Consider the following 26,854-nt stretch of genomic DNA (forward strand, 5'->3'; position numbering starts at 1 on the left):
CTTTGAATGATGCATCACTAATGAAACTCAGTATTAAAAAAAAAAAAACTTTATTTTACAAAATCAGCAGCGAACAGTTCAGACGGCACATCTATTTGACGGTGATATTTATGATGCTGATGTCTTCGTACGGTTTGTCGGTTTTGGGGTTGACTTTTAAGTTGGAGATCCTCTGGACCACCTCCATACCTTTAGTGGTCCTCCCAAAGACTGTGTGCTTGTTGTCCAGCCAGGGCTAATTGGAGATAAAATGATAAAAAAGTTAATTGAATTGACTCTGCTCAACTGTTGCTGTCAGCCCAAAATGAGTAACTTCAATTAAAAAGTGTTTATAAACATAGAAGTACATGATAAGTTTCTTGAGTTTAATTCTGTAATAATTTTACACAGTTACAACAGTTAACATTATTCTTAGTTGATTCTTGTGTCTGTTAAATACTGTATATAGAAACAGAATGGCATAGTTTCATAATTTTAGTATAGTTTACAGCAATAACAGAATGAATATGAATTTTTCAAAAGCAAAATGGACACTGTAGCTGAAATACACAAATGATTTAAATAAAAACAAACATAAAATCAAATGAATTGAGGAAATGTGCACTGATATCAATCCCTATTAACGAAAGAAAAAGGAATGACCTAAAATATTCACATTCTCTCATACATATACAATTCAAAAGTTTGAGGTCAGAATGATTTTTATTTATTTATTAAAGAAATTTTAAGCAGGGATGCATTAAATTGATCAAAAGTGATGAAAATATTTGTTAATGTTAAAAAAATAAAATAATAATTCGCACAACTATTTTCAACAACGATACAATTTTGAAAAGTTTCTTAAGTGTCAAATCAGCATATTAAAACGATAAAATATTAGAATGATTTCTGAAGGAATCATGTGACACTGAAGACTGGAGTAATGATGCTGAAAATTAAGCTTTGCATCAAAGAAATAAATCACATTTTTTAAATAAATTCAGCCTTGGTGATGAGACCTTTCAAAAACATAAAATAAATTAATTAATTAAACTTACTGATCACAAACAAAAAACCAAAGCAGTTTGGACGACTTACAGTTGGGACGACGGTGATGAAAAACTGTGAGCCGTTGGTTCCTGGGCCTGCGTTGGCCATGCTGAGGGTGTAGGGTCTGTCGTGCCTCAGTGTGGCATGAAACTCGTCCTCAAACTCTCCCCCCCAGATGCTTTCTCCACCCATCCCTGTGCCCGTGGGGTCTCCGGTCTGGATCATGAAGCCCTACACATGAGAAGTCACCTGTTCAACTCACATCCACATTCATCGACAAATCCGGAGGTACCCATCTAAACACTCGACAGGAGCTCATACCTTGATGACACGATGAAATATGTGGCTGTTGTAATAACCGTTCCTACTGTGGACGCAGAAGTTCTCCACAGTTTTGGGGCATCTAAGCAGAAAATTAAATAAATAAACAAACAAACAAACATACTGGCTTCTCAAGCCAAACTGCTATAAAATGATGAAACAACATACTCCACAGGAAAGAGTTTGATATGGATGTCGCCCATTGTGGTGTGAATGATGGCGCTGTCTGACACTCTTTTCGGGCCTTCTGCTTGTGTGGCTGCCATCACTTCCTCTTTAGATGGCTTCTCATTAAAGATGTCACGGTCAGAATCGGCACTCTTAGTGTCCTCTGGCTCTCTTTTTGTGAACTTTTCAAAATAAACATATTATTAAGGTCCGTTCACAGCATGAACAATAACTGTAAAATTTAAGTAGATGTGCTTGTTTCTTCATCTGAACAGATTTGTAGAAATGTAGCATTACATCACTTGCTCACCAATGGATCCTCTGCAGTGAATGGGTGCCATCAGAATCAGAGTCCAAACAGCTGATAAAAACATTATAATCCACACCACTCCAATGAATTAACGCCTTGTGAAGTGAAAAGCTGTGTGTTTGTAAGAAATCCATCAAGACATTTGAACTTAAAACTGTTGCTTTGCACAGATCAAGCACCCTTTATTAGACAAAATATTTCTGAACAAATAGGCCTAAGTTGATTCTGATGTGTGAGGACAGCGGGATGGATTTCCACTTGAGGAAGTGCTATTATGGATTCAAATTTTAGCTAGAAATGATGGTTTAAAACAACTTAAATGATGGATTTGTTTCTTACAAAAACGTGAATTATTGTGCTGTTTGGGCTCTCATTCTGACGGCACCCATTCACTGCAGAGGACCCATTGATGAGCAAGTGATGGAACGCTAAATTTCCTCAAATCTGTTCCCATGAAGAAACAAACTTATCTACATCTTTGATGGCCTAAAGCTGAGTACGTTTTTAGCAAATCATTGTTTTTGAGTGATCTGCAACTTTAAAAATAAAACATTAACAGGAAAAAAAATATATATATATCAAGGTTTCAATTTAAAGGGGTCATATGATGTGATTTCAAGTTTTCCTTTGTCTTTGGAGTGTTACAAGCTGTTCGTGAATATATAAAGATCCATAAAGTTGCCGCAAAGCCGTAAAGAAGATCTGCATAACACCACCCAATGTTTACGCAAAGAAAGGCGGAGTAACTTTTATTCTCGCTGTAGTATTGCTACCGCTGTCGCCATGTCGTGGAGATGCTGCGTGTTTCCAAATATGGTAAGGGTCGTAACATTTCCATCACATGCTTGAGGTAGTTGGCCAATCAGAGCACACCGTGCTTTTCAGAACGATGAGCTTTGTAAAAAAAAGTCACATTTCTGAAAGGTGGGGCAGGAGCAACAATAATGTACAGTATGTGAAAAATAATGTGTTTTTTGAACCTTAAACCACGTAAACACATTGCATTAGATCAAATACACAAAACGATGTTCTTTTTAGCAATTTGATATGACCCCTTTAACACTGGAAATGCTGCGAGTTTGAATCTCACCATGTAGAAGCGATTCTTCTTGAAGGCGGTGCAGAAGATGGTGGGGTCTGGATCTGAGCTCTGCAGCGCTGGGTTGTCAGAGGCCTTCATCTCAATGGTTGGTGCGGCCTGCATGGCCTTGGCTACTCCCTGAAACAGACTCAGCTGCACCACACGGATGTTCTCTTGCTTGCCCAGGATCCGCACACACCTTTACAGCAAAAACAGTTCAGACACACAGTAAAAAAAAAAACAGACACTTTTAGAACGGCTGAAAAGACTCAATGTAATGACTCATGTGGTGTAACCATAAACTATAAAGTAATAACATTTTCCCTACACTTTAGCTCTTAACAATAAAGGTTCTTTATTTGCAATCTGATTTTCCACGAAGAACCATTAAATGTTCTTTACACTGAGAAAAAAATGGCGTGAAAACTTTTGAATGCATGAAAGTAGACATTTTTAATATAATATTTACAAAAAGTGTAAAAAAAGGTACTTTTACAAATATCAAAAATAACGTATTCAAATATTGCGTTTTTGAGGAGTTGTACCACATGACAATTCACAACCTGAACTGATTTTGCCATGTTGTTCAAGTCATCTGATAAGAGATTGAGCCTATTGACCTAGACACAATGTTGGCAGAGGTCCTCTCTACGATATTTAATTTTACGTATTAATAATCATTGATGTTGCATTTATTAATAGTAATGCCAACCAAACTAAGCTTCTTGTCTAGAACTTCATTCTTTTAAATGAGGCTTTACTTTATTATGATATTGCGAGAGATGTGCCACCTTGACAGATTTTACATTATGCTCCCTACAAAAAAATAAGGTAACACTTTATTTCGATAGTCCACTTTAGACATTCTACTAACAGTAAGTAACTTTGCAACTACACGTCAACTAGCAGTCATTAGAGTATCAGTAGACTGTCTGCTTAATAACTTCTAACACTTTATTTTGATGGGTCCACAACATACAACATACTGACTATGAGAAACTTTGCAAGTATGTGTCAACTTATTCTACTAACCCTAAACCTACCCTTACAGTAGAGGTCTGCATTCCCACGGCTGATCAGATTTCTTGCGACGCGGGATTAAATTCCCGAATAAAACGCAGTTGCGGTCGGTAACTCTGGTGCAGTTTGAACGGGAGCGGGCGGTCTAACAATATCCCGTTCCCGACGTCTTTTCAGAACAGCATATCTGCACTTTATTCAAGCACCGGTACAGCCTGCACTAGACTGTTATGCACGCACTGCACGCATGAACCAGTGCTTTGTTTTATTTGCGAGGTCTGTGCGCAGGATGTGCATAACAATGCCTACCAGTGGTGAATATACGGCCCGCAGACAGAACAGGCAGGTTGTCGATGAGTGACAGAGCAGAATAAAGATGGAGCAAAGTGTGGATGCGCTGTCCTTGAAGAACGCTCAACTCGGTTTTGTTTATATTTTGCTTAGCCTATAATTTTAAATGACAGATGTCGAATTTATTTATTTATTTATCTTCCGCGACACTTTTCCTACTGTGTTTACAGCAAGATGTTAAACGAACTTAGTATTTTGGCAAGACGAATAAAATTATAATAGGCCATTTTTGTACAACCTACATTTTTTCCCCCCTCTGCGACACTTGTTCCTATTGTGTTGTAAAGGTTAAACGAATTGTATCCTGACAAGACGATTAAAAATAAGGAATACAATTTTTGTTCATTTTTATTTTCCCTACTGTGTTGGCAGCAAAATTCGTTTAACATTTTGCTGTCAATAAAAGACTCTTGACAAGACGAATAAAACAACAAATACAATTTTGTGCATACTACACTTTTATTTGTTAGCCTATCTGTCTTTCTTTCAGTAGAGGAAATTTAAATGTGTGATTCTGGAAACGAGATCTAAATTTAGCGGGAACGGTCGGGTCGGGAAGAAAATTATTCAAAGCGGACAGCGGGTGAACAAAGAGTGAATATATCGCGGGAGCGGGTGGGTGCGGGATATAAAAAAACAGTCCCGCGCAGACCTCTACCTTACAGTCTACTCTGAGAGTTAGTAGACATGTAGTTGCAAATTAATGAGAATTAGTTGACATGTAGTTACAAAGTTACTTATAGTTAGTAGAATGTCTAAAGTGGACTATCAAAATAAAGTGTAACCAAAAATAATTTCGGAATGACAAACATGTTCATCATAGAAGAGGTGTATTTATTGTGTGCTGTGTATTCTCTACCTGTTAGTCTCCAAGTTTATAACTTTAATGCCCAGCATGGTGCCGTAAAGCACAAAGTGCCCTGTCTCATCGAAGATGATGCTGGTCAGTCGGATGCCGTCCACCTTCTCCAGCTCTCGCTCCACCGCCATTCTGCGGCCAAACTCCATATCAGGCAACTGCTGCCTCATCTGCTGGAGCTCCGTGAACATCTGCCATTGATTGCATAGAGACGACAAATTACTTGAAGTTCTTCCAATGTGCATTTGTTAACCTTTAAAATAAGTAAATATATAATTATTAAAATGATAAGACACTAACTTACGGTTAATGATTCATCAAACACTCTCATCAGCTTCCCAGTGAGGAAACGGAAAATCCTGACTTTGCGGTCAGTGGCGATGGTGGCCATTCTCTTGCCGTCTTGGGAGAACGCCAGGCTGGTGGGATACGTTTTGCATTTGGCAAACTCATACAAGTCTGTGTCGGTCTTGAACTCCCACTCCACCTGCCGTGGAAATCTGAATTCGCTCGGGAGCCCTGTCCAGTATTCCAACATCCCCGCTTTATCAGCCGACACTATGACGCGATACTTCGGGTTCAGGCGGATCTGAGACAGTGGCACGGTGTGCATCTTTTCAAACTTGTGCAGAGGCTGATTACTTCCCCGTCCATCGTATACAAAAATCTTCCCAGTCGATTTCTCCGAACAGGCTACGGTGGAGATGGCGTCTCCCGGATTATAGATCCATTCACACTGGCCTGGATGAAAGCTGGGAAAAAAGAAACTTGCTTAATCCTCAGACGGTCTTTGGTCACTTTAAACTGAAAAATGTTATGTTTTGAATTTTTTACGTTATCAGAATAGCATAAAACTTTGTGACTTTTGTGGCACTTGCTATATGAACACACACAAAAATAATGGACAGGATTATAAAAAGCGGAACGGTCTTAAAAAAAAGTCACAATTAAAATACACATATTTCTTTATTTCTCCAACCAGATGACACCAAACCGCCTTCAATCAATACATTGCATTTTAAATACCTTTGCTATATTTTTGCTTAAAAACTGTATTAAGGGTTTATATATATATATATATATATATATATATATATATATATATATATATATATATATATATATATATATATATATATATATATATATATAAATTTTATTTGATTATTTTATATTGAAATAAATGGTGTATCATTTAGAAGTATTGTCTATGACCAAGAAATATTTAATACAGAATATATTTTATAAAAAAAAAAAAAAAAAAAGTAAAAAAAAAAAAAGGGTACATTCAATTTTCATTAAAAAATTAGGAATATCACAGGGTTAAAATAAAGCAAAACATAGATGAAAAAAAAACAGTAAATTTACACACAGAAGAGCAAGATTTTACCCGAGTTTGAGCATGTTGATCATGTCGAAGTTAACGACGTCAAAAACTTTCATGGCCTGATCATCACCCACAGAGCAGAAAAGCGCTCCCTCCGCACTGACGGAGATGCACTCGATCACACCTACATGCCAGAAGCAAAGAGACAAATTATTTACAAATTCTATTTTTAGATATTTTCTGAAGGAAAAACCCACTACCAGAGTGCTAGGCTTGTTGCAAGTTGCTGAGAAGTGGTTGGTATGGTGTTGCTCTCTTGTTCTAGATGTTTCACCAAGCGTTTGCTAGGGTTTTGCTCAGCAGATGTAATAACAGGACACCTACCCAAATGGCAGCGGAAGTGCTTGACAAACTCTACTCCTTCATCCTCTTTCTTCTTCCAGAATTTCACATGCCCATCTTGACTCGCTGTTATAATAAAATCTGTTCTGGGATGGTAAAAAAATACAATCAAGTCAAACAAATGCACTTGCCTTAGGGCTGTAAAATCAATGAATCGCTTCCAAAATAAAAGTTTGTGTTAGAATGTATGCATATGTACGGTTTATATTTATACGTATATACAAATACACACACATATACATGTATAAATTTAAGAAATATATGTAATATATATTAATATTTATATATTTGCAAACATTTGCATTCATTTTTCTGTTACATAAGGTTGTAAACTCTGCTTGTGAAATTTTCAAACTTATCAATCAGGTAAAATTATCTAGCTGATGATTTTTGGGTTTTGGAGTCTCCCGCTGAATTACAAAAACTGTAGAATTTCAAGCTATAATAATGTAATGCGTTACAACATAAATAATCATATATGTATATAGACCGAGAAAGGGTTTTTTTGTGGTGGGGTTAACAAAACTACTGGCCTGACCAGGCGTGCAATAAAAACAATATTAATATATTATTAATATTATGAGGTGACAAATTGGAGGAAACTTACTTGGAACAAACAATGTGTGTTATAACATCCCTGTGCATGTAACTTCTCTCATACATGGAGGCAGAGGGTAAATTGTCCAGGTACAATCTTTCATACGCAAGAACTGCAGAAGAAGACAGATATGATCCATTAATAAAACACACCTCAGTCTAAACGAGTCACAATGAGCTCATTTATTTGCTATGAAGACAGAAGGCATGCAATATTTTATAGAAACGGCTATCTGTGTCTCGAAACTTCATTGGCTTACAATCTAAGCATATTACAAGTGACTATAATGCCCACAAACGTTGTCTAGGGTTCTAGTTAGGCAGCTCACTAGGTTTAGAGACACAGCCTGCGTCCCAATGTGCATACTATCCATCCTAAATTCTATGTGATATTAGTACTTTTCAATACTATTTAGGGCAGATAGTGTGGATGGTATGCACATTGGGACGCAGGGAGTCATAGACTCTTCCGGGTTTTGCAGCATAAATCAAGTTAACTTACCTTTCTTCTTTTTTGTTTGTGTGGCCTCACTGGGCAGCGGTCCGACCCATCCGCCTTCATCTTCATCTTCATCTTCATCTAGTTTGCGTTTATTTTCAGAACCATCGCGGCTCACGTCGGACGCCATTTTCAAATTAAAGTTTATGTTTCTTCTTCGTTGGTGGTTTTGTAACGAACGGCTCTCGGACCACACGCCGCCGACTACAGGATGGAGGATGAACTTCAGTCAGCGGGCACTCGCCCGAAATAAAGAGCACACACCTAACATTATTACCTTCAGTTACGGTGATAATGGTAAATTATTGTCATACTGTACAGCAGAAAGTGCTATGGTTATAATTAGCTCTGCTCATTTGTTGAGTGGTAAATTTATGTTGTTCCATAGGACAAGTGGTCAAATGCAAAGACCGTCCCTAGAAAATAATACTACATTATAAATTTAATTTTAATAATAATTTGTATTATTAACTTTAATTTTAAATGCATACTACATTATACACTTACTTGATTACCCAATGGCTGTATGCTTTTTTTTCTTTCTTTTTCTGTGTTTATATTATTGCTTATTAATTTTAAATTTCTTACATTTCAAATTACTACAACATATTTAGACGGATCTACAATCATTTCCGGACTCATAACCCTCAACAACTTTCCATGTGAGGGTTCACAATTTATTAGTTCTAAACGTTAGTTATTGAGATAGCATACAGCTGTTCTGCAACTAGCCTCACACAACACATCGATTCTTGAATTATATTCACACCTGGCATGTGAAATTGCTTTATTTTGCATTTGCAAAGTACTAATTTCATTATTATTATTATTTGTGTGATATGATTATTAACTTATTAACATATAAACTATCAACATACAAATGATGATTATGAGAATATATATATATATATATATATATATATATATATATATATATATATCAGAATCAGAAAGAGCTTTGTTGCCAAGTATGCGTGCACATACAAGGAATTTGTTTTAGTGACATAAGCTTCCAGTACACAGAGACAAGAACACACAGACAATAAAAATAAGATGAGAATAAATAATACACATATGTAAATATAAATAGACAAAAATTGAAAAGTAAATACATTTATTTTTAAAAATTTATATAATTTTATATATATATATATATATATATATATATATATATATACAGGTGCTGGTCATATAATTAGAATATCATCAAAAGTTGATTTATTTCACTAATTCCATTCAAAAGTGAAACTTGTATATTATATTCATTCATTACACACAGACTGATATATTTCAAATGTTTATTTCTTTTAATTTTGATGATTAGAGCTTACAGCTCATGAAAGTCAAAAATCAGTATCTCAAAATATTAGAATATTTACATTTGAGTTTCAATAAATGACCATCCCTACAGTATAAATTCTGGGTATCTCTTGTTCTTTGAAACCACAATAATGGGGAAGACTGCTGACTTGGCAATGATCCAGAAGACAAACATTGACACCCTCCACAAAGAGGGTAAGTCACAGAAGGTCATTACTGAAAGGTGTGGCTGTTTACAGAGTGCTGTATCAAAGCATATTAAATGCAAAGTTGACTGGAAGGAAGAATTTGGGTAGGAAAAGGTGCACAAGCAACAGGGATGACCGCAAGCTTGAGAATACAGTCAAGCAAAGCCGATTCAAACACTTGTGAGAGCTTCACAAGGAGAGAACTGAAGCTGGAGTCAGTGCATCAAGAGTCACCACGCTCAGACGCCTTCAGGAAAAGGGCTACCAAGCCACTTCTGAACCAGAGACAACGCCAGAAGCATCTTACCTGGGCTGTGGAGAAAAGAACTGGACTGTTGCTCAGTGGTCCAAAGTCCTCTTTTCAGATGAAAGTAAATTTTACACTTAATTTGGAAATCAAGGTCCCAGAGTCTGAAGGAAGAGTGGAGAGGCACAGAATCCATGTTTCCACAGTCTGTGATGATTTGGGCTGCCATGTCATCTGCTGGTGTTGGTCCACTGTGTTTTCTGATGTCCACAGTCAACACAGCCATCTACCAGGAAATTTTAGAGCACTTCATGCTTCCTTCTGTTGACAAGCTTTATGGAGATGCTGATTTCATTTTCCAGCAGGACTTGGCACCTGCCCACACTGCCAAAGGTACCAAAAGCTGGTTCAATGACCATAGTGTTACTGTGCTTGATTGGCCAGAAAACTCGCCTGACCTGAACCCCAGAGAGAATCTATGGAGTATTGTCAAGAGGAAGATGAGAGACACCAAACCCAACAATGCAGATGAGCTGAAGGCCACTATCAGAGCAACCTGGGCTCTCATAACACCTGAGCAGTGCCACAGACTGATCGACTCCATGCCACGCCGCATTGCTGCAGTAATTCAGGCAAAAGGAGCCCCAACTAAGTATTGAGTGCTGTACATGCTCATACTTTTCATTTTCATACTTTTCAGTTGGCCAAGATTTCTAAAAATCCTTTCTTTGTATTGGTCTTAAGTAATATTCTAATATTTTGAGATACTGATTTTTGACTTTCATGAGCTGTAAGCTCTAATCATCAAAATTAAAAGAAATAAACATTTGAAATATATCAGTCTGTGTGTAATGAATGAATATAATATACAAGTTTCACTTTTTGAATGGAATTAGTGAAATAAATCAACTTTTTGATGATATTCTAATTATATGACCAGCACCTGTATATATATGGGGGTTACACTCTATTTTAAGGTGTCCTTGTTACAGTGTAATTATACATTTAAGTACTGACTAATATTAATTAACTACATGTACTTACTCTATGGTTAGGGTTAGGATTAGGGTTTGGCTTAGGGTTACTTGCAAGTAATTATGCATAATTTATTATTATAATAAGTAGCGTACATGTAACTTATAACAAGGACACCTTAAAATAAGGTGTTTTCCAGTTTTGTATGACTGATCTGTCGCAGTAAATCAGTGCACTGTCACACAGTCACCTCAGGGTGTCGCTGCAAACTAAGCCTCAATCAGAGTACAAACATCTAGCGGACCTCAGTGCATATGAAATACCACTTTCATAACACTAGACGGTATTTATCTTTATATTACATTCTATTTTTATTTGATAAATTTATTTGATGACATTTACAAACTTTTGTTTTCTATTCTGTTGTTGATTTACTGTCTGTGCCACTGTTGTATTACATATCTGGAAAAAGAAAACACCTGCGCTTCAGTTAACCATATAAAAATATGGTTAAAAAATAAACCATAATATATGTCGATGGTCAAAAAAATTGATCAAACTTGACTTTACAAAATTTACACTCGGCTATATTATCTAATTTTATTGTGGGGGTTTTGGGAGGGGGATTATTGACATCTATTGTGAAAGTAATGTCAAAATAAATTTATTTTTAATCACTTGTGACTCTAAATAGGATTTTAACTTGTTGCATGCCTAGGACAATCTGAATGTTACGCACAAAGATGTTTATTGAAGGTCTGCGTCGAGCTGCTTCACCTGACGATCAGACGCGCGCGCAGCGGCACATCTGCAGTGACGTCACGCCGCACCTCCCCGGCGGTGTTTGAGTTTGAGTGCTGCCTCAAATCCGGCTTCAGTATTAAAGGCTGCAAGCCTCTGATCAGCTCTGCTGTCCTGCGAGCGCACCGGGCCAGTGTGCGTTACTGTTATTACTCCTCTCTGGTGAATCAAAGAGCACGAGACCAAACAATAAGCCATCACACACGCTGGAAACTTAAACAGTTAAACATGAGCTGAGTTACACAAACTTATTCAACAACTTTTTCATATTTTGGAGTTTTTTCCCCTGCATTGCTGATGAAGTGAGTCCATGAAGAGCTTTTTTGGTTCCTGTACAAGGACACAACTACATTTGTTGGCATGAGAATGGCTTGAAGCGAAACGAGAGATTTGCTGAAGAATGCACTGAAGTGGAATCAAATGAAGATTTCTACTGTCTGCATGTGTTCTACAATAAAAGATGAAGACGGTAACTATCATTTCTTACGGTCTTTCAGACAGAATGGATAGTGTTGGCATTCCCAGTGGAGTTTGCACAGAAGATATCAATGCATGTCAATATAACGGAGTCTGTTTTTAATAGCAGCTAATCCTTTGTGGGGGCTTTATCTCAGACGACAACATTAATGAAAGATACTAAATAAAATAAAATTAAAAAGAGTCTCTTGGTGCACATTTGTAGTCTTCTCATTGGTCTTGTGTGTTTTTATTTCAGCGGTCAGTGTAATAGTGTTGGGCAGTTGCCAGCTGTCTGGGTCAGACACGTTTTAGACTCGAGCTGCTGTCTGGAAGAAGCCGTTTTATTAAACTCATGAATGTTCGTCTGCACAGTTACCGCTTCAGCTTCTGCTGCGATAGTAAGAAACACATGCAAAAGGAGCTGACATATAGGATATATCTGTTGGAACTGGACGACTCTTCTGCTGGCGGTCCTAGAGAAAAGCCGGCATTTGATTTGATGTTCATCCGGTGAGTTACTTCTGGAGTTGCTTTTACTGTGACATAGAGCTGTGTATTTGAGCAACGGTACTGTAACACAGTCCAGATAGATAGATGGATAGATAGACAGACAAAAGTTTGTAAGTGATCAGAATGAAGACTGTCCATTGTATTGATTTTTGCTTTTGAATTGATACAGTCTTGCTTGCACTTATTATTGTGGCACTATGCATTCAAGATAGATAGATAGACAGATAAGCCTCATGTTGCTTCAAAACAGTATGACTTTCTTATTCTGTGGAAGATAAAAGATGAAGTTTTGGAAAATGTATCATTGTTTTTTTTTGTCCATGCAATTTTTGTAAGTTGTCACCAAAACTGTTTGGTTACCAGTTTTCTTCTTTTGTGAAATGCATACAGGTGGGTTAGTAAACGATGACAGAAGTGTTGTTTTTGCGTGAACTATTAACTTAATAATGTTTGAATGCATTGCAGCATTTAATATCAACCCAAGTGTCATTTTGTGTTTTTATATAACAAATCAATTAAAATATAGTGTTCAAAATGAAGACAGAAATATTTTGATGTTAAACGTTAGTGGATTAAGTTCTGCACCTGTGTTACTCTGATAGGACACCTGTGTGAATTTGAGGAGAACTGACTTCACACATCCACCAAAAACCATCTAGAGACCAGCTGGTAGTGCTGCAAAACTGCAAATGCAAAGCTGTAACTACAAAAAAAAAAAAATGGCTCGGAGAAGTCACGTTTGTTCTGAGAGGAGCTGCAGTATATCATTTGAATGCAAACGACACTTGATTTCATGCTTTGTACATGAAATAAATGCTTGTTGATTCCATTCACACACCAAGAATCTGGAAAAGTTGTAATTTGCTGGTGAAGCTTCAGTCTGATCAGCCACCAGTCAAGTTATTTGCAACAGGTTTTTGCAGCATGGTTTCATGCCTCGAGTCGGAAACAGGCAGGGCAGCTAATAGTCAAGTGCAGGTGTGAAAATGATAACCTGAAGTTACGGCATCCCACTCAACACCTATGAGCTCACCGTTATGTGTGTGCGTGTGTGATCAAACCTGTTCGAGTCCAGATGTTACAGCTAAGGAATTGCAATCTGCTCCTGATGTTTGATAAGACAAAGCATGCTTAGTATTTGCAGTTAAAGAGCTATGTTCAGTCAAAATCCATTTTAAGATCTGGCAATTTCCCACTGACAGGTTTTTTCCCCTACTTTCATTCATTTCCAGGCAAACAAATGGATCGTTTGGGACAAGCTCCTAATATAGATCTGCTGTTTTGGAATAACATGAAGAGAATTCATATGGATTCTTGCCCTGCTCATGGCTGACAAAGGTGCAGGATCAAGTCACCTTTAGGAAGAGCTTTAAACCTGGGATTAAGTGTGGACTGAGATTCAAATGTGTCGAGGATGCTTGTCACAGATATGTTATGGTGCGAAGCTGGATTGATCATATCGCTTTAATCCACTTGTAGCCTCCCCCAACCCCCCTACCCCACCCCATGTCAGATCTTCCCTAAATTATGGAAATTTTTTGGAAGACGTTGACTTGGATATTTAGCCTGGTCTTGGCCGCTGCTGAAGCTCAGATCCTTTCATACAACTCTCAAGGTAGGTTTAATAATGTGTGGACAAGAACATATAGTGATGACTGTAGCTAACAGCTGATGTGATAGCAGCTCTGAATATTCACCAGCAGCAAGCCATAACTCATTTCTGCTTACAATGATGTCATTAAGACGCTTTCAGCTCAGCCCAGAGGAAACTTTTTATTGCTCAGTTATGTTTCATGTAAGTGCAAAGCTCATCTCAGATGCTTCTTCTTAGAAGAAATAAACAGATGAACAAATGAGACAATTATTGACATACAATAAGAGTACAGAGCTATAAAATAAATGTGGGTAGCATAACGCAGATGATTTGATCTTGGAAAAAACGTTTGAAACGCTTGAGTTCATTTTGAGATCTCTGGCTTTTCTCTGGCAGACTTGAGCACAGTGTGAGATGTTTTTGAGATCTCCGCTGAAACACTGTAGGAGAAAAATCAGAGCAGCAGACTTACTGATGTCTACGCCTAGGAGAAACAATTGAGACATTAAACAGATCTTGGAAAAATGTATTGCTTTTGCAGAAGATGGTGATCTCAATTATGCTTCCTTTTAAGTATCACCATTGTTGCTCCTGAAAATCCTTAAGAGAAACCTTAAGACTTCTGACTTTATCAAATTGAGACATTGTCTCTGAAACATCAAGAGGAGACAAATTTGAAATTACCGTTTCAAATGAAGTGTAGTGTAACACGGAAGTCTCTATGTGCTCCCTTTAAATGTCAGTGCTGTGAAGGAGAAACAACGGAGACTTTAAAGAGATAGCAATAAGATTTCTCATCAGATTCGTCCAAGAGCAAATTATTTTAGCTGTACTCTCCACATTAATTTGTGTTTATTTTTATTTCTCCAAAGGATTTTTAGGACAAATATCAGAAACAAAGTTTCTACAGGATTAAACGTAACTGAAACTCTTCTAAGCTGTGAAAGAGCAATCTCTGAGCAATTGATCTTTCCTCTGAGCACACCTGCCACGTACATTGCTGATTTTTGGTTTCCCATGATTACCCTCTCCTTTGTTTTGCTCACTGTTATCTGCTTCACTTTATTCCCCAAAACACAAAGCGGAATTCCTGTCCACGCTGGAGCACTATCAGCTAACAGTACCAGTGCGGGTGAATGAGAGGGGCCAGTTCATGAGTTACACTGTGAAGCATTACAGGCCCGGTCGGCGGCGACGTGGACTGGACCAGGCTGAGCTGGACCACACTGAGACCAGGCTTTTTTACAAACTCTCAGCCTACGGCAAGCACTTTCACCTGAACCTGACACTCAACCCCATCCTGGTTTCTAAACATTTCATGGTAGAGTACTGGGGCAAAGACGGACTAGACTGGCAGCATTCAGTGGTCGATAACTGCCACTATGTTGGATACCTACTGGATCAATATAGCACTACAAAAGTGGCATTGAGCAACTGCAAAGGCTTGGTGAGTACATCCATCTTTGAAAATCTTCATGCTTTTGGGTGTGTGAGAGGGTAAGTAACATTTGCTATCTTTAGATGAACCAAAAGAGCCTTCTGATTTGTCCGGAATTTGTAATATTTGTAGCAAGCTGTTTTTCTCCAAAATACCTCAGGAAAAAGCACACTGTTTTCTGCATAAAAGAACAGATTGGAAATTGCACATTCAGGCAGGGATATGAAAGCATGCTGGCCAAAGACATGTGGAATATGCATTGCATTTTATTGCCCACATATCTAAAGATCTTCAGCTGAAGTGTTTACTTCCTCAAAGGGCCACATACTTGCTGACTTAGCCTTCTTGATGTGACTGATACGCTGTCTTTGCTGTTGGAGGATTATTTCTAAACCACGTGCATTGTTGCGGAGATGTGCTATTACTTTTAGCGATCAAACTTTTAATCTTCACCTGGCAAAGAAATAGGTGAATAAGGGACCCAAGCAGTGTCTATGGACTAGAATATCATAGAGACTTGGGTGGGCTCTTTTGAATTGGGCTACTGAGCAATCAGCTGGCAACCACCTAGAACACACAGTTTAGAATTAGTGCTCTCAATCGATTACAACAACTAATTAATCACACTTTTTTTTAATTAATCGCGATTAATCCCACCCAACATTAAAGTTTTTAAATATACTTTTATATTGCAATAATTTCACATTCAGTCTTTCAAATTATCGTAGAAACAACATAAAGACAATATTTGTTTAATGGCATCTTTTTTATGACTAAAGGCGAGTATCACTGAGACCAATGCTACTGATGTTAATAGGAAATTGTTCTTTTTTTAACTATTGACTATACATTGACTATACACATTAGATATTGGCTATTAATTTGAACATTTATTAGTTACAAAATAACAACTTCTAATTATCTAAACTTAAAACAATCCTCACATAAACCTATTGTAATAAATGTCATATTTGCCTGTGCCCTTCAGCAAGTAGGAAATACATAGAAATTGAATAAAGTTATCAAACTCTAAATTCTAAAGTAAATGTATGAATCCTTAAAGCTACAAAAGTTATTGATTTCCTCTTTTTTCTTTTGTTCTTTGATTAACAGACATCACAGCAGCTGGGTTATTAGGTTATTTGGCTGCTATTACTTTAAGAGCTGCCGCTGCTGAATGTGACATGAATCTGACACACATGCTCGTAGTTTCATTCGCACTTTAATATGAATTGATACAGGCTACAGTGTGCGCCATCGTATTTGTGCATGCAATTGAAAAGCACGTGCTACTAGCACAGTATAACGGTTGACCGGACAGGAAGATTCATTTTTACTGATATATGGCCTGACAAAATCTCATCTGACTGCAGTTCACTGTTGTTCTACTGAAGCTCCTCTTCACCTGTACAATTTCTGCATGCGTTTGACTAGTGCCTGGCGCTGAGGGGAAGTGGAGTGCAAGTCTGAATCTAAATAAACACAATTCTTCAAGAAAAAAGAGACAGAAGCAGCAGTTGTGAGTGTGGTGGCCAACCCTTGCTCCGCCCCTGCGTTAAATGCATTAAATATTTTTAATGCCGTTAAACTGGAAAAAGAATCACCTACATCAACATGCTAATTTTCACAGCACTATTTAGAATACATAGCAAAATACCTCAATAAATGCATAGCAAAAATCTAGTTAAAGCTGAAGTGTGTAAGTTCTGCACCAAATTGAATTCCAAAAGTTCAGGTGTCCCTGTCCCCAACTCACGCTATTGGTTGAATCAGTGTTGCTATGCTGGGAAGCTCAAACAAGCAGAGCAATGTTTTGATAACACCAAATTGTTTACACTTTTTGGGAAAATCAACCAAATGTTGGCGTCCTTACAGTTGTCGGTGCATTTTAAGCTCAGATCGTTGAAAGGATTTTAACAATGTCAATATCAATGTCTTGCTCAGCAGTTTAACAGCAGAGCTTCAGGCCAGCGTCCAGAATGAGTCAGCATGTCTACATCACTTTAATAAACTAAGCTTAGGCAGCTTCAAGAAACTTATGCCTCATGTGTGACTAACACGAGAGAGAGAGAGAGAGAGGGAGAGAGAGCTTAAAGCGCCTCGTCTGTGTTGCTGCCAGAGTTCTTATCTATGTCCCTGTCTCTGTGTACACGGCTGCTTCTGCTCACTGTTAAAGTGACTGCTGAGTGACAGCAAAATATTAGCTTAGCTGTCTCTCCGCATCGGGCTTGAATCCCTCCTGCACCTGCAAGCCCTTTGCCAGCTGATTCCTATCTCATGCTGAGCATTTCATCTGGTGGGGACTTTGATGTTGCTTAACTAAACCGCACTCCACACGGTTGCTGTGAAACGTGGCTTCCTGTGATGCAATGCGATTATCGAAATGTTAGATCACGGCTCTGGCTAATATAAACTAGTGTGACCTTGCAAATTGCCTTGACGACTCACTTCTGTAACTTTACTGCAGAAACAATTCATTGTTTTGAGGTTTTGCATGACATATAGCATATTTATTTGTGAACAATTCGGTTGAATGCTGCAATGTATTTTATATATATATAAAATACATATAGCATATTTATATAAATACATATTGCATGACATATAGCATATTTATTTGTGAACAATTCGGTTGAATGCTGCAATTATATATATATATATATATATATATATATACACACACACACACACACACACACACACACACACATAAACGTTGTTTATATATATATATATATATATATATATAAACAACGTTTATACATTTGGAACAACGTGACTAAATTGTGAACTATTACCTTGAAATAGCTTTAGCGTAGTGACATTTAACTACTTTGCCAAATGTTTGACTGTCATTTAAAAACTTTAAAGTATGAGTAGCTTGTATCTTGGCAAGCTTCAGTTCTAAAGTAGCATCCCCATCACTGGAAGCTAGACTGCAGTCGTGCATGTTGTGTCTTTAACTTGACGAGAGACTGAGAGGAAAATTCCCAAGAGATCTGGCCCTGTGCAATTACCTTAAACTGGGGTGTTCATGTGGGAGGACAGGCCTCGATATTGGATTCCACCCTGGTATCAGCAGCACCCTCGCATAAATCTATGAGAATTTAGAGTGGCTCTGCTGGTCCTGAGGCATTTCCTGCAGCCACTGTGTCTGCGTGCAAACACAAAACCTTCCCTCTAAACCGCCATGCAGACCTATAGTTTCAGGAGCTCAGTAAACAGCAAGCCTGTAGAGATCTTTACCTGACTCCTCGGTTGGATATTGCAAGAGATGACAGAATGATGATTTAAAGAAGTGTAGACACAAGAAGCTTTTGAATTTTGCCAGTTTTCAGAATGTGGAGAACGTAATTTATATGACAATATAATAAACAACAAGGTTATTTACACACCGCTCTTTCGTCTCGTATAATAAATCTTTTTAATTACTTCAAAAATTCAGTTGTGATTCGTGCTCAAAAATCTGAAATTTTAATTTGATTTTACACATGTTGATTTGTGCTTATAGGTGAAAGTGCAGTAATTATTATGAAATTTATCAAATGATGTAATTGCGGGTAGAATTTTTGAGGATAAATAATTGCGATTATTAGTAACTATTATGCAGTTACATGTACATGTAACTGTTTTCAACCAAAATCATAAAACTTTATGCATTTTGCCCATTTTACATGACAACAGTCATGTTTCAGGTTAGTGGCCTGAAAATGCAAATTAAAAAAAAGGGTTTAAAAGTGCAAGTTTTTGTAAATAATAAGTTATCGTTAGGGTAAACTAAACACTCAATTACACTCAGTTCGCAAGAAATCAATATTAAAAAGAAAAAAAAAACATTTTCTATGTTTCACTATTGGTGTAGTTACTGCATTTTGGATTTATAGTTTTGTATAATATAATATAATGAAAACAATATTTTGTTGGAATGTACAGCTACATTAAAGTTGCCAATGGAGAAGGAGGCTCTTTGCCTAAAAGCATCTACCAGTAGGCTAAGCAAAAAATTGTATTTACAGTATTGGATTTACTATGGAAATTTTCTAATTCTTTGTCATTTTATTGTGGTGGTCTTTTCCTTTTGTCTGTAAAGGTCAAAAACTTCTACACAAATCTTATGTTAACACTAAGTAACTGTAAACATAATGTTGAGGTTTTACAAACTAAGGGATGTGAAGCATGAATTCTTTTCTGCCACAAATGCTGTCCAAAAAGCTTACTTGAGATTGCTTTAAGACCTCAGATAAGGCTAAGGATAAGGATAAGATCTTCACATGTTTTATGGCACAATGTGTTTTAAATTTTTTTTTTTTTTTGCCATATTGATTACGTTTGTATAACCACAGTTTTACTACAAATACTAGTTAAACTATGGTTAGTTTAGAAAAAACCATGTGGTTACCATGGTTTAACTAATAGTAATCATGGTTTTCGTAGGGTCTGTTATCTGATACCATCTAAGTTTGATCTGACCCAATGGCTGGGCTCAAATGAAAGTAAAAGCAATGCTTTTTACAAATAAATTCCACCCTGCTGCCATTAAACCAACCAGATAACCAACACAAAAGCTTTAGGCTGTAGTCCACAAGAAATTTCAAACAGCTCTGCTTTATCAGGTCTGTAATATTAGGCCTTTCTCCACAATCATCCTTTAGTCAGAATAAAGAACGAGACAGTTGTAATGATGCTAAAATGTTATATTATGATTGTTGCGGCCAAAGGTACTGGCTCACCATACTTCATAAATTGAGATCTCTGCGTTGCTTCAGTCATTTTATTGAAACCAAAAATGGAAAAACAATCCTTTGAATGCCTCAGCACTTTTCGCCATGCATCACACAGCATACGGCTTATATCAACTGCGCTTTTGTTTTGCGTGTGCAGCGTTGGCTATTTCTTTGTAAAGATTTAATTGGTCTCATTGTGGAGTTTTACAGACTTGGAGAACATGCCAGCGTTTTTTCTTCTTCTTCTTTTTCTATAAACACATTTCTGAGGCTTTTTTAGAATTTATGTTAAATTGGGGGTGTTCAAGGGCGCAGGTCTGTGTGCTTTGGTTCCCGTCCCAGTAATTACAGTGTTGTTCTTTATGTAATTGGTGGTTTTTGAGTGATTTATCTCATTGATTTGTATTGTGGTGTGTTTTTGCATTTGCTTGCAATGCTGAATGATATGAATTACTTGAAATAATATGAGTAATAGTTATCTGCATTCTGGTATGTATTTTAACAGCATGGATATATTTGTAGAGATGATAAGCATGTGATACGGCCATTAAAATGCATGAATTTACAACCTTGTCCTTGACATTGCAGATGGAATATTTCAAACCTTGTCAATGAACATATTTTCTTGTTTTTCTTATGTGCTTTTTAAATAACCTATCATTTTCTCTTTTCTTATCAAGCATGGTGTCATAACCACAGAGGACGAGCAATATTTAATAGAGCCATTAAAAAATATATCCAGAAATTTCAGTGATGTCAACCACGAAGGACAACCACATGTTATTTATAAAAAGACTTCCATTCCTTCTCTGCAAGAGCCAAGCGAGGAGTTCAGCTGTGGTGTTTCAGGTTGGTAAACCTCCATTTGGCCACATTGTGACATAAACAGCTATAGATAGCAGTTTAGGAAATGATGGTCAGTGGTTCAGGTTTGGCTGGAAGTCTCTGCAAACAGCTTCGGCATAAACATTGAGTTAAGATCTACTTCAGCTAAACCTCATTTTACTATCAATTGAACTGCTAATGAATCACTTTTTGATGAAAATGTGAACCATTTTTGTTTTCCCCAGACCTCACAATAAACAGGACACCCAGCTACGATACCAATCCTGAAGCAAACACACCTTACCCAGCCACGGATGGCGACAGCTCGATGGGTGGCCACCGCCAGCGGCGTTCTGTCAGCTCTGAACGCTTTGTGGAGACCCTGGTGGTGGCGGACAAAATGATGGTTGGCTACCACGGTCGCAAAGACATTGAGCACTACATCCTGTCCGTAATGAATATTGTAAGTTTGGTCCTGCTTTTCTCATGCGTGTTTGTCTCCAATGTGTGTTTTATTCCTTTTTAAGGGTACATGAGAAGAACTCGAACAGCATTTGGCTGACTTTGTGTCTTTTCTTCTTTTCTGGAGGTCAGGTTGCCAAACTTTACCGTGATGCCAGTCTTGGAAACGTTGTGAACATTATTGTAACCCGACTGATTGTTCTGACAGAAGATCAGGTGAGTGTTGCAGAAGTCGACCGTTGGCCCAAAAATGACAATTCTGTCATTGCTTACTCAACCTCATGTCGATCCAAACCTGTATGACTTACTCTCTTCTTTGAAACACAAAATAATATGTTTTGAAGAATGTTGATGTTCTCTTGTAAGGACGAAAAACAATGATGAGACTTTTCATTTTTGTGTTCCACAGAAAAAAGAAAGTCATATACATTTAGAATGGCATGAGGATTAGTAAATATTGAAGAGTTTTCATTTTTGGGTGAACTATCCCTTTAATGGTGTAATGCTTCAAGAATAAACAGTTTATAGTGTACAGCTGCATTTTGGTTTTTCTAAAGGTCATTGTATTTCAGTAGTACTTCTTAAGACTAGACTGGTGTGATATTTTTCCCTCGTCTCACGCACATGCACGCTATTCATCGTTCTTGTCTTTCGTCTGCATTAGCATTAAATGAGCGTGAGCTCAGGGTATTTTTAGAAGCTTAGAAACACACCTCACAGTAGTCTGCTGTTTTATTGCCCTGAAAAAGACAGATGGAATCATGAATCGTCTGACCACTTTTAAAGATAAAAGTTATTCGAACAGATATGCCTAGACATTGTCCCTGAGGGAAACTTTGTAAAAGATTTTACATTAATGTCTTTAATGAGAGAGCCAGGGCGTTTGTCTATGTTTTTTTTGTTCTTGGAAGAGTCAAATAACTCGTCCCAGACTGGGAAACCAACCAAAAGATCCAACTAGCTCTAAGATGATGTCATAAGAGCTACAATTCACATTGTACCAGCCAAATAATATAATATATTAAATAAAATATATACACTTAACACGTTGAAGCGTCCTTTGTCAACTTGCTGTGGATCAGATTTTGTTGCATTGATACGTTGCATTGGTTTTTTATGTTGCAGCCCAACTTGGAGATAAACCACCATGCAGACAAATCTCTAGACAGCTTCTGTAAATGGCAGAAATCCATTCTTTCTCATCAGGGAGATGGAAACAGTATCCCAGAGAATGGGATCGCCCATCACGACAATGCTGTTCTCATTACAAGGTCGGTTACTATTATTTCCATCTGATTTCTGGAGTACTTCGTAGTTAAGGTTGGGGATATGGTTAGGATTGGGTTTGTTTGAAAGGAATGTTGTTTCAGGGCCAAGATGTTGATTCAGGAACACATCCCACTTGGTCACCAACACTTCATTTGTTCAAAATCATGATTGACGACAACTAAACTTTACTTTAAAGACCAATTCTCACTATCTTAACTAGCATGCATATCACTAGCACACCGGGTTTTCATTAGTACTTATAAAGCACATATTAAAGGTGCAATAGGTGATTGTCTTCAGACAATTATGTTGGTTGAAAGTCTCTTCACATCCCGACAGAAATCATTAAGTTAAGTGTTCTTAATGTATTTATCTGTATTTATATTCTGTGGAAGGCGTAGGACCAAGAAAAGTTCATCCAATCAAAACGCTCGGTGCGAGCGTTTTAATTGGCTTTCCTACCTGCCTGTCAACGTATGTATTAGCATACCTCTGCGCACCCAGTTCGCGCAGACAGGATACGTCATCAGCGTGTTCACGTATGCTATTGCAGACAGAGCGAGAATGGCAGACAAACATCAACAACCCAATCTTCTTTCCTGGTATTGTAGTACTTTACAGCGGTTCCCAAATCCAGTCCTCGCGCCCCCCACTCTGCATATTTTGCATGCCTTGCTTAGTTAACACACCTGATTCAGATAACCAGCTCGTTAGAAGTGAGCTCCGTGCATGAACTGTGTTCAGATTGACATGCTCCCTACACAGTGTTCTTTGCTCCCTAATCCCTGAGCAGGGAAATCCGTTGAAGTTTAGCGAGGACTGGAATTGGGAACCGCTGATGTAGTAATGAGCGTATGTGTTCAGGGGCAACTGCTGCGAGGGCTGGACGTTCGCTTTCAGTGCTATCAGGCTAAAGTTAGCATTTTCCAAGATCTCCTACTGCACCTTTAATGTCTTATTCTGCATGACCATATTTTATATTAACTAGATAGTAGTTAATAGTGATAACGGAACCTTAAAATATAGTGTATACACAATGCTTAGTAGTTTGTATAGTTACCATTCCACAACCTAAAGAATGTTACATGTTAGCTGTCTGCAAATACTTCATTATCACACCTCACTTGATAAAATTGTCACATTTCCTATTCAGTCTGACTCTAGCATTAGTTAACTACGTAGTTAAGAACCTCTGTTTAAACTACCAGCATCACCTTGAATTGTTACAGTTGCTTTGATTTTGACTGCGTAACCCAGCAAACTAAACATGTCTTGTTGAAAATTGTTTTTATTGACTTGAGGTCATCTTTTTTATTTGAGTCAGTCCGTGTTTGTTAAATACATACCCTTCTGGGATCCCTACCTTAATTCATTATATTTATCCAGGAGCTCAAAACGTCTTATAGTAGTTGTTTCAGTGATTAGATTGTGGGCGATCAATCAGCTAAACTGCGGACAGCTCTGTGATTTTACATTTTTTACTAACTTCCTCAGTTTAGCTCGAATTAGAGAAGAAAGGCTTGTTTTAAGGTTGGTTGACATTTTGGCATTTAAGTTTGACAGTTTGTCCTGGAAGCATATATTGGGTGGGTCGTTTACAACTGAGACTAAACTGGTTATTAATGTCATTGTTAATTGGTGTTCACTGATGCATGACTGTGTGGTTTGGACAGGTGCGAGCCTTGACACCGTCAGCCGATACTGTAGACGTCACTCCTTGAGCAGAGGTTATTGGATATTTCTGTTTATGCACATATAATTTGTTTAACTTCTTAGTGTTTTTGCTAAACATGTGGAGCCCAAACAACTTTTCGAATTGACTGAAATGGGCGGTGCGTCTGATGCTAGTCTACAGAAAGTTTCAGTTTAGGTTTATTTCTTCAGAACAGACACAAATCTGCCAAAGTAAGCCAGGCGGTAAACAACTAGCCGTTGTCCTGCTAATTTCTGGCAGACTGATTTTGAGTCTGGCAAACAAACCCCGCTAGTTTACCGCTATAAATGGATTTCATTCTGAATTAAGTGCAGCTTTAAACTTTAGTCAGAGAATTTTCCTTTCAGAAAGAGAGGAAAACCTTTGTGTAATGCTAAATTTGCTGGAGGAATTGACATTTCATATTTCAGTTATATTTCAGATATAAATGACTCCAAAGCTCATATTGTATTCTTTGGATCCACAGCTGTTGTTTTAAGAGATCCGTTCTGATTGTTTGAGGTTTTAATCTAGAAACGAACAATAGTGAAACGGTGGATAGCTATTATATCCCAAGCCAGAAATGTTCATTGGATCTTAAGGCAGTGTGTGGAACCTGCAGACATGCAGATTTTTTGGCGTCTCCAAATCAAATGTATTTAGGGTTTTTTTTTTTTGGAGTCCGAACAGAAAAAACACGTTTAAAAACTTGCAGTAAGTTTGAAAAGTTCATATTGAATTTCTTTAAAGAAAGAAATAATTAAATGTATTTATTCATTTATTTTAACTAAAGTATTTCTCATCACTCTGGACTCATTCTTCATACAGTCGACTATGTGACATTTACTTTTATGACATTTATGTGACATTTACTTACACTATTTACATACTGAATGAGTCACTGAGGCAGTTATTTTGGACAAAGGAGTATAGTATATTCATGCTTCTGAGCGAAATGTCATGATAGACACGAGCAAAGGCAATATTTCAGTTTTCTGTCCTCTCTTTCCACATTGTGAGAAAGTCATTTTACATACATCAGCTACACTGTATTAAAGAACAGATCAGATTTCATCAGTTGTAAAATGACAGTGTAGTCAGTCAGTTCTGGATTCGATTTGAAAATCAAATTTGATTCATGTGCAGCATGAACAAAGCCTTATTTACATGAAGGCTAATATGCTGATTAGCTTTGTGTGGTTAGCGTATTGTTGAGTACTCCAGGAGGAAGGTGCCCCTGCAGCGCTGCGATTTTATGACCATTTATACTAGCAGTGCTTAATTTGGAGACATTTATGTGAGGTGATTTCATATATGACTAATGATAGCCTGAAGGAGAGCTTAACAATCAGAGGGATGTTTCCTTGAAAGCCTGTTCAAGTTAACTCGCCAGCATGCCATACAACGTAATGTCTTTACTTATTAGCTCTCTAGCCGATTATGATTATTTGCTTATTTTGGTGAAAATCAGTGCTAATTAGTCATGCTTTCAATTGTTTTTGGTTTTTGATTGTTGTTTGACATCATACATTGACTTTTACTAAAATCGGTAACACTTTATTTTATAGTCTCCTTGTTTCACGTTACAAAAGTTATGTTATGTACATATACATACACTGAAATAAATTATAAACGCAACACTTTTGTTTTTGCCCCCATTTTTCATGAGCTGAACTCAAAGATCTAAGACTTTTTCTATGTACATAAAAGGCCTATTTCTCTCAAATATTGTTCACAAATCTGTCTAAATCTGTGTTAGTGAACACTTCTCCTTTGCCGAGATACTCCATCCACCTCACAGGTGTGGCATATCAAGATGCCGATTAGACAGCATGATTATTGCACAGGTGTGCCTTAGGCTGGCCACAATAAAAGGCCACTCTAAAATGTGCAGTTTTATCACACAGCACAATGCCACAGATGTCGCAGGTTTTGAGGGAGCGTGCAATTGGCATGCTGACTGCAGGAATGTCCACCAGAGCTGTTGCCCGTGAATTGAATGTTCATTTCTCTACCATAAGCCGTCTCCAAAGGCGTTTCAGAGAATTTGGCAGTACATCCAACCGGCCTCACAACTGCAGACCACGTGAAACCACACCAGCCCAGGACCTACACATCCAGCATCTTCATCTCCAAGATCGCCTGAGACCAGCCACCCGGACAGCTGCTGCAACAATCGGTTTGCATAACCAAAGAATTTCTGCACAAACTGTCAGAAACCGTCTCAGGGAAGCTCATCTGCATGCTCATCGTCCTCATCGGGGTCTCGACCTGACTGCAGTTCATCATCGTAACCGACTTGAGTGGGCAAATGCTCACATTCAATGGCGTCTGGCACTTTGGAGAGGTGTTCTCTTCACGGATGAATCCCTGTTTTCACTGTAC

General features: G+C 37.6%; 2 protein-coding genes across 2 annotated transcripts in view; one reads left to right on the plus strand and one right to left on the minus strand.

Moving 5' to 3' along the window:
• Positions 1 to 46: 46 nt before the first annotated feature.
• ppwd1 (peptidylprolyl isomerase domain and WD repeat containing 1) lies at positions 47 to 8,130 on the minus strand. Its single transcript, XM_058788797.1, has 11 exons — positions 7,968 to 8,130; positions 7,476 to 7,578; positions 6,851 to 6,954; positions 6,530 to 6,650; positions 5,444 to 5,891; positions 5,140 to 5,330; positions 2,919 to 3,108; positions 1,519 to 1,700; positions 1,351 to 1,432; positions 1,078 to 1,260; positions 47 to 235 (listed from the first exon to the last, which is right to left on the minus strand). The coding sequence occupies exons 1-11, from the start codon at positions 8,092 to 8,094 to the stop codon at positions 92 to 94; spliced, it is 1,875 nt and encodes a 624-aa protein (XP_058644780.1). The 5' UTR covers positions 8,095 to 8,130; the 3' UTR covers positions 47 to 91.
• A 3,343-nt stretch (positions 8,131 to 11,473) lies between these two features.
• adamts6 (ADAM metallopeptidase with thrombospondin type 1 motif, 6) overlaps positions 11,474 to 26,854 on the plus strand; it is an 85,131-nt gene continuing 69,750 nt past the window's right edge. Inside the window, exons 1-8 of the mRNA XM_058788796.1 lie at positions 11,474 to 11,964; positions 12,211 to 12,464; positions 13,697 to 14,079; positions 15,141 to 15,505; positions 20,901 to 21,069; positions 21,291 to 21,508; positions 21,640 to 21,723; positions 22,633 to 22,778. Of these exons, the coding sequence (XP_058644779.1) occupies positions 13,992 to 14,079; positions 15,141 to 15,505; positions 20,901 to 21,069; positions 21,291 to 21,508; positions 21,640 to 21,723; positions 22,633 to 22,778 (1,070 nt within the window). The 5' untranslated portion in view covers positions 11,474 to 11,964; positions 12,211 to 12,464; positions 13,697 to 13,991. The remainder of the gene's footprint in view (positions 11,965 to 12,210; positions 12,465 to 13,696; positions 14,080 to 15,140; positions 15,506 to 20,900; positions 21,070 to 21,290; positions 21,509 to 21,639; positions 21,724 to 22,632; positions 22,779 to 26,854) is intronic.

Source organism: Onychostoma macrolepis, chromosome 10 (assembly GCF_012432095.1).
Source record: "Onychostoma macrolepis isolate SWU-2019 chromosome 10, ASM1243209v1, whole genome shotgun sequence".
Classification (NCBI taxonomy): domain Eukaryota; kingdom Metazoa; phylum Chordata; class Actinopteri; order Cypriniformes; family Cyprinidae; genus Onychostoma; species Onychostoma macrolepis.

What these genes read in the sequence shown, in the direction of transcription:
- ppwd1 (XM_058788797.1), bottom strand. Translation starts at nt 8,094, where the DNA reads ATGGCGTCCGACGTGAGCCGCGATGGTTCTGAAAATAAACGCAAACTA. An exon ending in ACAAACAAAAAAGAAGAAAG is followed by an intron (nt 7,579 to 7,967) that starts GTAAGTTAACTT and finishes CTTCTTCTGCAG; the next exon opens with TTCTTGCGTATGAAAGATTG. An exon ending in ACACACATTGTTTGTTCCAA is followed by an intron (nt 6,955 to 7,475) that starts GTAAGTTTCCTC and finishes TTACCATCCCAG; the next exon opens with AACAGATTTTATTATAACAG.